The 10,028-nt window shown below is 44.1% G+C and overlaps 2 protein-coding genes across 2 annotated transcripts; both read left to right on the forward strand.

Moving 5' to 3' along the window:
* The first annotated feature begins 2,508 nt into the window (after positions 1-2,508).
* LOC123426547 (60S ribosomal protein L10-2) lies at positions 2,509-4,729 on the forward strand. The gene is made up of 4 exons (XM_045110399.1): positions 2,509-2,647; positions 3,709-4,210; positions 4,301-4,382; positions 4,495-4,729. Exons 1-4 carry the CDS (start codon positions 2,638-2,640, stop codon positions 4,558-4,560), a joined length of 660 nt encoding a protein of 219 aa, XP_044966334.1. The 5' UTR covers positions 2,509-2,637; the 3' UTR covers positions 4,561-4,729.
* A 602-nt stretch (positions 4,730-5,331) lies between these two features.
* LOC123426538 (RING finger and transmembrane domain-containing protein 2-like) lies at positions 5,332-9,701 on the forward strand. Its single transcript, XM_045110385.1, has 8 exons — positions 5,332-6,047; positions 6,251-6,327; positions 7,593-7,761; positions 8,284-8,372; positions 8,565-8,729; positions 8,814-8,891; positions 9,013-9,116; positions 9,216-9,701. The coding sequence occupies exons 1-8, from the start codon at positions 5,597-5,599 to the stop codon at positions 9,319-9,321; spliced, it is 1,239 nt and encodes a 412-aa protein (XP_044966320.1). The 5' UTR covers positions 5,332-5,596; the 3' UTR covers positions 9,322-9,701.
* Positions 9,702-10,028: the final 327 nt, after the last annotated feature.

Below are 10,028 nucleotides of genomic sequence, written 5' to 3' on the forward strand. Positions count from 1 at the left end.
TGGCTGGATTCAATCGATGGCGGCGAGGTACACGCGAGCGGCGGTGTGAAGTGGTCTGAGGCGGACAGGATCCGCGGCGAGGGGCAGGTTGTGGCGATGAATGGCTGGATCCGGTCGTTAGGGGGCAAGCTACACGTGAGCAGCGGCGGCGGCTTGTGACGGCGAGGAATCTGCAACTCTCACACAATTATTCCTAATTATTAGTTGAAGATCTGAAATTTCTTTCAGGGATTCCGACGGATGGAGGAGCTACCTGGTGCACGACACAGTGCACTCGCAACTGCTCGCATACACGCACACCAACATGAGGAGCAGCTCCAAGGGGGACGCCACCAGGTGCGTGGTCTGGCTGGGAGACCTCATCAACGCCAAGAAGTTGGGAGGTAGTGCTATCATCAACGACATGCTCCACCTTCATGTCGCCGGCGTGTAGCACCATGAAAACTTGGACCTCGTAAGAGGGTTTCACCAAACATCATAGTTCCAGCAACGAGTGCTCCAGCTCCAAGTCCCATTCTGAAGTTTGGTGCACTATTCAGATCTCTAGATTTTTAAGGTGGCACATTTATGTAGTTATGTGGCACTTTCTCCTTACTAGGATGCTATGGTGGGAAGAAGACAAGGTTTGAAGACAAGTTGGTGGTGATGGCAAGGTTGATGGAAACATTGGGGCCAAATTATTCCGGCCCATCCAGATGGGAATTTAAAGTAGAGCACCATGACGCGCTCATGCTAGAACGAAGTTGTGCCAACACATACCATACTAGACAGCAAACTCGATCTTTTTCATATCATGTTTTTATTCTATAAATTTTAAATAAAGTGAAAGTGGAGAAATCCAATTGGTTGCTCATGTAATGGTTTGATTCTTTATTGAGGAAAATCATTAATTTTTGTCATAATCTTGAAGTTATTTTGTTAGCAAGCAAAAACATTTAGTTACATTAAAAGGTCGCAAAATTTGATTGTACTATTGATAACCTATGTGCTATTTATTATTAATGATAGGAATTTATGTTAATAAACATGCGCTATTCATTTCTAGTAGCCTTTGCTTTGCTCCGTAACAAATCACAACAGTTGTTTCAGGCACTACTATCAATGTCAGTGACAACCATGAAGGAGGATAGAGGGTCACACAGAAGGGCGTCATGTTAAAAAAAGATGTGAATAGTGCATTCTTTTTTCGTTGCAATGTACGGGCATTTTTGCTAGTTTTTTTTATTAATAGTTATAGATAGAAAGATGATAGCATTTGATGGCCTATTTTTCGTCTTAAGGATGCGAGAGCATTCGAAGATTGAAAAAATGGAGAAGAATCGGAGCGCCACCAAGGACTCGAACCCTGGTCCGCGACGATAGAAGAACGCTGGTCACCCTTGCGCTAGCTTCCAGTTAGTGGTTAGAGGCGATCTGAGTAGGTTTTCTTTTTGTTCTTTTCTTTGTTTTTCGTTTTATGTTCTTTTATTTCTTTTTTCTTCTCCTTTTTTTTCATTTTCAAGTTTTTTCTTTTCTTTCTTTTTGTTTTTTCTACATTCTTTTATACAAGATCAACATTCTTTTCAAATACTCATTTAACATTTTCAAATACCTGTTTAATATTTTTATATACATGATCAACATTTTTTCAAATACTCGTTCAACATTTTTAAATACCCCTTCAATATTTTTATGCACATGATCAACATTTTGTCAAATACTAGTTCAACATTATTCAAATGCTAGTTGAATTTTTTTCTTCTCTGATTTGTTTTCATTCTACATTCTTATATACATGATCAACATTTTTTAAAATACTTGTTTAACATTTTTTAATTAGTTTTTTTATCATTTTTCAAATATTTATTGAACATTTTTATACGCATGATAAACATTTTTTCAAATACATGTTCAACATTATTCAAATACTTGTTCAACATTTTTATACACATGATCAACACTTTTCAAATACTTGTTCAACACCATTCAAATACTTGTTGAAACATTTTTTGAAATACTTGTTCAACATTTTTTAAATACCTGTCTAACATGTTTTTCAAATGATTGATTATCATTTTTATATACACAATCAATATTTTTAAAAATACTTTTTCAACATTTTCAAATACTTTTTCAACAGTTTTCAAATACTTGCTCTATATTTTTTCAAATAATTCAACATTTTTAAAATGTTTTAATAGAGTGTTTATTATAATATATACACTTACAATATTTTAAAGTATAAAAAAGTAAAAAAAGCAAAAAAGAAACAGAAAACGTAAAAAAAAACGAAAAAAGGTTATGGCCTTCCGTGCTTGTGGGCTAGCCCATATTGAGGGGTTCCTCCCCTCTCGCTGAAGGCGAGACATAGGGTGCCCAAAAAAGCCTTACCCAACCTTCTGATGCTAGCTGGGCTGGACTAATTTGTCCTCAGGCCCAACAGCTCCGGTCACGCATGACGCAAAACCCAACATGGACAGTCCAAGTCCAATAGCACCACCTCCACGCGGAAACCCCTGGAAAGCAACCCATTCCCAATCCGCACCTCTATATAAGCGGCCCCGTCGATCCGCACCAAACCCTAATCGCAGCTCCTCCGTCCCCTCCCGCCCCCGCCGCCGCCGCCGCAGCAGCCGCCTGCCTCGAGCCGCCGTCGCCATGGGGAGAAGTAAGCACGCGATTACCCTCTCTCTCTCGTCTTTCCGTATGTTGACCTGGTTTAGCGTTCGTCTGGTCGTAGCTATGGTTCGTGCAATCGTTTGAATCGGCGCTGTTGCGTGTGAATCTGGTCTAGATCCGTCGTAACCGCGCGGAACCTGTCACATGTGTTGCTCCCGATGTTAATCTAGTTTTTGTCTGGATGATTTGGGAAGACGAATTCATGCCCGTAGATGTTCTCTTGTGGTGATTCGAAATAATATTTGACTAGTACAAGCCGCGGGTTCATCCTCTGTTCCTTTCATTTAAAGATCTGTTTCTGTAATGGTGCCAGAAAAAAAATGCTCTAGGCTTCTTGAATGTTAGTAATTCCTCTGCTCTTTCATGTCTAGTTTGCTAGAGAATTAATATCTGTATGCTATTGCTTCTAAGTTATTCGTATCACTCATAACACTGCCCCTGTTGATACGTTTTTATGGTCAATGGTTTCCCGTAAATCTGAATTAGTAGTTTGTTCTGTCAGTTAGACCTTACACAATGTTTTGCATTCCCTGTTAAAACGTGCTTGGGTCACCAGCTGCTCATGCTGAATCATGGTGGTTAGTTATCTCTTGTTTGCATGTCAATGGTACCTTATCTTTAGTTGAAACTATTTGTACATGTTACTCGTATGTAGTTTGGAATTTGTGCAAATTGGTTTTATGGTCAATGGTTTCCTGTAAATCTGAATTAGTAGTTTATTCTGTCTAGTTAGACCTTACACAATGTTTTGCATTCCCTGTTAAAACGTGTTTGGGTCGCCAGCTGCTCATGCTGAATCATGGTGGTTAGTTATCTCTTGTTTGCATGTCAATTGTACCTTATCTTAAGTTGAAACTATCTGTACATGTTACTCGTATGTAGTTTGGTATGTGTGCAAATTAAGATGGTTTGTTCTCAGTAGCTGCAATGATGCAGTCTCTTAATGTGTTGCACTTTCTTTTCAATGTTCCTTGGATTGAGTTATTTTCTTTGTGATGTTTGCTGCATTTAGTTATTTTGTTCTTTTTATTGACAAAATTCTCTGTTCAGGACCTGCAAGGTGCTATCGGCAGATCAAGAACAAGCCATACCCCAAGTCAAGGTACTGCCGTGGTGTGCCTGACCCTAAGATCAGGATCTATGATGTTGGCATGAAGAAGAAGGGCGTGGATGAGTTCTCCCACTGTGTTCACCTTGTCTCATGGGAGAAGGAGAATGTGTCCAGTGAGGCACTTGAGGCTGCCCGTATTGCTTGCAACAAGTACATGACCAAGCATGCAGGAAAGGATGCCTTCCACCTCAGGGTCAGGGTTCACCCGTTCCATGTGCTCCGTATCAACAAGATGCTTTCGTGTGCTGGGGCTGATAGGCTCCAGACTGGTATGAGGGGTGCTTTCGGGAAGCCGCAGGGAGTCTGTGCCCGTGTTGCCATTGGCCAGGTCCTCCTTTCTGTGCGGTGCAAGCCCAACAATGCCATCCATGCAACTGAGGCTCTTCGTCGTGCCAAGTTCAAGTTCCCTGGTCGCCAAAAGATCATTGAGAGCAGGAAGTGGTAGGCACAGAAGATGGTTTCTTGTGTTGAGATGATATGCGTGTTGAAATTTCTGTGTGCCAGATCTTTAATTTGCACTTCTTCTTTCAGGGGTTTCACCAAGTTCAACCGCAATGACTACCTCAAGTTCAAGAGTGAGGGCAGGGTCTTGCCTGATGGAGTCAATGCTAAGGTAGAAATACTTTGTTCAGGGCAATTGTTTTGTAGATGAATTTCTGTTTTATTCTTCCTTTGGAAACCTTTGTCCCTGCACCAACTAATTGTTTCTGTCTCTGGCTTTGCAGCTGCTCGGATGCCATGGCCGCCTTGCGAACCGTGCCCCTGGACAAGCTTTCCTGTCTGCCGCATAATCTAGCAGAAGACTATCAGTTCTATCAATCCTTATTTTACCGTCTGCAACTTAGATTCCAAGCGCCTGTGGTGCTATGTTATTTTGTCTGAATGTTGTGTCGAACCTTGTTATGGAAGATATTATCTATTTTGGAATGGTACTGATATGAATGGCCTGTTGAATCGTTTTGTCAACGTATTTTGCCGTTGGTGTTCTGCTTATTATTATTTGTGCTGTGGATGGTTGATATTATGTTTCTGTGTAAAGAAAATGTTATTCATTCTGTGATGAGTACAAGAAGATTCTTGCCTTCCCAGCCTTTCATTCGTTGTTAATGCTTAGACCTGCCAGTAATATAATTTCCTGACGTCCTAGTCGGGCAGTGTTTCATCCGCCGGTCAATGCTGATGGCGTTTAGTATACATTTTCCAGACGCCTTGCATGTTCAGTTGGTTAGTGTTTCGTCTGCTGGTGTATTTGATTCATCCGAACTGCGTTTTTCAGTTTTTTAGTTATAATGATACTCCATCGTGATGATATAAAATATAAGTTCATTCATGGTAGTTTGCCACTCTCTCCCCCTAGCGCCGATTGTTTGAAATCCCTAAATTACCAGTATTAGCCTATAATTACCAGTATTAGGGTGATCTGAATTTGGGAGCACAATTGACCAAACATGAATTCCCCTAGATAGCTACGTCTTGGTTGGTCGTTTTTTTTTTTTTTTGCTAAGATGGGGTTGGTCTGTTTGACGCCGACGAATCCCTCGCCCACAAGCAAAATACCAATAGACGACCATCCAAAGCGACGGGGCGAAGACCCGGCGAGACGAACAAAATCCAAACACGAGAGCATCGCCCACACGATCAATCGAATTCTCTCTCAGTTTGTTACCCACAAAATCCAAAGCAACGAGGGCATAAACCCCCTTCCTTTCCTTTCCCCCCTCGCCTCGGCTGCGAGCGCGGTCCACGCCTCTTCCCCTCCGCCCCACCGCACCGCACCGCGGCCGGTGACCGGGTCGCGCCATCGCACGGCGACGCCTGCCCGCCCCGATGGACCCGCCGCCCCCTCCCCCGCCGCAGCCGGGGCACGGGGGCTACGCCGCGCGCTTCTCTCCCGCCGGCCTCATCCACGCGCCGCTCTCCGCGCTGCTCGAGTACTCCTCGGGCGTCCTGCGGGCCCAGGCCGCCGCCGGCGGCGGCAGCGGCGGCGGGTCCCAGCGCGGGGAGCCCGGCGCGGGGGCCGACGGGGAGGTGTCGATTCGGATCGCCGGGCCCGACGACGCGCCCGGCGGCGGCGCTGGAGACGCGGGGGGCCAGCAGCCCGCGGACGAGGAGGCCCCCGCCGCGCGGGGGGACGAGGCTGGCGCGGGCGGCGGGAGCGGCGGGAGGGGGGACTCGCCGTACCAGGGCTACGACGTGCAGCGCCTGGCCAGGTGGGTGGAGCACGCGCTGCCCTTCTCCCTGCTCCTGCTCGGCGTCTTCATCCGCCAGCACCTGCAAGGTACGCGAATCCGCGTGCAACACCTACCTCTTTCTTCTCTACGTAGCGTGAGGGTTTGCCTGCCCCACCAGGCGCTATAAGCGTGAATTGTGATTCGAGTTTGGTTCGATCCATTTTGTTGCGCTGTGCCCAAATACTGCGGATGGTCGCTGGTGAGAAGATGATGGCGGGTTCCTCATTCCAACTCGGTTTATGTTGTGTAGGTTTCTTCGTTATGATCTGGATTGCCGCTGTCATGTTCAAGTCCAATGATATCTTGCGCAAGCAGACCGCCCTCAAGGTTTGTGCTTCTTACCTTGTGTGTCAACGTGATTGTTCTGCTTCTACAGGTTAATTAATTAATTGTTCTGGCAAGCAGACTGCTCTCAAGGGCTTGTGCTTCTTATCTGGTGTATCAACGTTATTGTTATTGTTCTAGTATATAGAGGTTAATTGTTCTGCTTCTAGAGGGTAGTTTGGAACTTTGGATGTCATATTGTTGATCATGTTAGTGTTGCTCAGCAATCGCCAGCAGAAATGTGACGATATCTTCTTGCATATGTAACATCATGATGCACAGCTGCTCTGTAAATCCAGCGAACAAATGCAAACCCTTTATGTGGACAAATCCAGTGAACATATGCTACATTGGGTTTGGGTCAGGATGTAAGTAGACAAATTGCGAGCTGGCCAGAGCCTTTATGTGGGCATATGCGGCTGCCCATGTACATTTGGCAACACGGTGCCCGCCAAAAGTGCACATCATTCATCGTTTGATTTGAAAAGTAACATGAAGGATTTGGTTGTCCTTTCATGTGTTGGGAAATGAATGTGTACAGCTAAGAGTGATTGATAACGCCAACGGTTGTCTAAGCCTATAAGGCGATTTATTCCAACTCTGAGAATAATCCATGATGACCATACCTCCTTGCGGTTACTTGAGTAGTTATTATCAAAATGGCACACGAAGAACAAAACATAGATGTATATTTGGCACCTCACTGAACTATTGAAGCCTCTTAGCTAGACTTGCACGCATGCTCGGCGCCAGGAAAGGCGACACTCTTAATTAGCCACACGAGGGTCGGGACTAAGCTGTTGCTCATGAAACAAATTGCTGGTGTTTGTAACTGTGCAGTTAGCCTCATAGCAATTTTATGCGTCATTGAGAAGCAGGCTGTGTGCCAAGAGGTCCTGGGTTCGATGCAGCCTCTCTGCATTGCACTGTAATGCTTGCCTCGTATAACCCTTGGGAGCTTCTAGCACCGGGTCTGTCTTTTCTATTGAGGAAGCTTGTTGGTAGACTGGTGCTGCCACTACATCCCTAACACCAGGGCCCGGGATAACTCCATTCGATTGTCAAATTGCTTAGATAATTCCATTTGATTGTCCTCATAGTGATCTCACATGCTTAGAAGAGCTGGAAACACTTTAGATTGTTTTGGTATGTATATGTGCTCTAGAATGTAACTATCATGTCGTTTCTCCTTCAAGTTAATGCGGTGAACGTCAATTAAACAAGATCTTCAGCTGATCTATCACTTGTATTTGTTTTTCCTATTTCAGGGGGAGAGGAAAATGCCAATGCTTATCGGGATTGTAATAGTATTCACCATTCATGTGTTTGGAGTCTACTGGTGGTACAGGAATGATGACCTTGTTAGACCTTTGGTGATGCTTCCTCCAAAAGAAATACCACCATTCTGGCATGCTATATTTTTCATCGCGGTGAATGGTATTCTCTTTTCCCTCACACAGCATGATTTCACCATTTGGGGCCTCTCTGCTTCAAATTATTCCATATGATTGTAATATGAGATCTTGAAAAACTCCTATGGTTTTCTATGATGCACTCGAACATCCTTTCGATCATATTGTATCAATAGAAAGCATGACATTCCAACCCAATGGTTTTCCTATTAGAGTTTTAGGTCCTATGAACCGATGAGTGACGTGTGTTCACTGCATCGTTTCATGAACTTGGCGATGTGTGTATCTGTGTGTTCTGTTTTCTTTTGAAGCGGATAACATTGCCCTGCGTTTCACTTGGAAATAACTTATGTTTGCTGAATAATACTCCGTCCGTCCCACAATATAAGACGTTTTTGCAAACTATGTTAGCTTGCAAAAACATCTTATATTATGGGATGGAGGGAGTAGGAATTTATGCACCATTGCTATCTGATCATAACTTTTAAACTAGCACTGCCTTCTTTAAAATTTCTAATCAGGCTGACTGCTGTTTTGTGCTCCACAGATACAATGGTCCGGCAAGCTGCTATGGTGGTTAAGTGTGTGCTGCTCATGTACTACAAGAACAGCAAAGGGCGTCACTATCGTAGACAGGTAATCTGCTGTACATTATCATTGTTCAGCTAATTATGTACTCCCTCTGTAAACAAATATAAGAGTGTTTAGATCACTACTTTAGTGATCTAAACGCTCTTATATTTCTTTACGGAGGGAGTAACTTTTACTAGTTCTGATGGAGAAATGTATAGCCAAGCTTTTCTTGTTATAACTCAACTTTCTCTTTAGGGCCAAATGTTGACAGTTGTGGAATATTCCCTACTTCTGTACCGTGCGTTGTTGCCGGCTCCTGTGTGGTATCGTTTTTTCCTGAACAAGGAATATGGAAGTCTTTTTTCATCTTTAACAACTGGATTGTACCTTACTTTCAAGGTGGCATCAATGGTGGAAAAGGTACTTCTAGTTCCCCAGTTTCATTTCTTAACCGATTCCGGGTTTGTAATTATAATAGCTGAAATTACTGCTGCTTCCTATCAGGTTCGATCACTTTTGGCTTCAGTGAATGCGCTGTCTCATAAGGACTTGCATTATGGTTCACATGCAACAACTGAGCAGGTAATGCAGTGTTAGGCTTCGCGCATGAGTGAAATGTGGTGGTGGCATATGCATCCTTGGTTTATATCTCTGGAGCTTCTAGCTAAGAAAGTCTACATTCATTTTACTATACGGTATGCAGGTTCTTGCTGCTGGAGATCTGTGTGCTATATGCCAAGAAAAGATGCATACTCCCATCCTCCTACAGTGTAAACATATCTTCTGCGAAGACTGTGCCTCCGAATGGTATATCCCATACACATTTTGTCATCTGGTTCTTGATGCTTTGTTGGTATCTAACAGCTACCAAATTGGAACTTCTCATCGCTCACTGAACGATGACAGGTTGGAGCGGGAGCGGACATGCCCGTTATGCAGGGCGCTGGTGAAGCCAGGGGACATCCGGTCATTCAGCGATGGTTCAACGACCCTCTTCTTTCAGCTCTTCTAACAAGAAACAAGAAGTGCTAACCTTCGGCCTGCAGATGTTGGATCGCCCCTTGTTACTCTCCATCAGCCTGCCGTGTGCTGAGACTTGTTCCAGTCCAGGTCCTTTGCCGTCACTTCGTGACAAGTAGTAGGTGCCGTGGGTGTGCATATTACCCTGTATAGGTCTTCGCGGGATTCTCCATCACGCAAAAAAGAGGGGAATGATATGAGGAGATAACTGAATCTATAGAGGTGAATTTCCATTAGCATGTGGCTGGGTGGGTGCTGCCATATCTGCAAAATTCAGAATTGACCTTATACGAGATAACAAATGTTAACTCTTGACTCCTGAGCCAACGTAGCTTGTTGCTCGTACAATGAGATGAACATATCCTTCTGTTTCCTGCTGTGTCGCATGACTCACATCATTATTCTTGCCACCTAAAATATGTGTTAGTAATTTCGGCAAAGGATTTGGGTCTGATTTGATACAGCGCACAGTATGTTTTGCTTGCTCCAGATTTAGCCAATATTGGCACCGAAAATGAACCAAAATGGGCAAGATGGCATGAATCCAGCTGGCAAGTCAAAAGCCTGTTTGTCATAACCAGAAACAGAAAGTTGGTAGAGTTGATTCTCGGTATCAAGCAAAGATACCCTAGACCCTGACAGCACTAATGTGTGTAATGTTAGTTGTGTGCTGTTGAATTGATATTCCGCGTGTGGGTG

The sequence above is a fragment of the Hordeum vulgare genome, chromosome 1H (assembly GCF_904849725.1).
Source record: "Hordeum vulgare subsp. vulgare chromosome 1H, MorexV3_pseudomolecules_assembly, whole genome shotgun sequence".
NCBI classification, from domain to species: Eukaryota; Viridiplantae; Streptophyta; class Magnoliopsida; order Poales; family Poaceae; genus Hordeum; species Hordeum vulgare.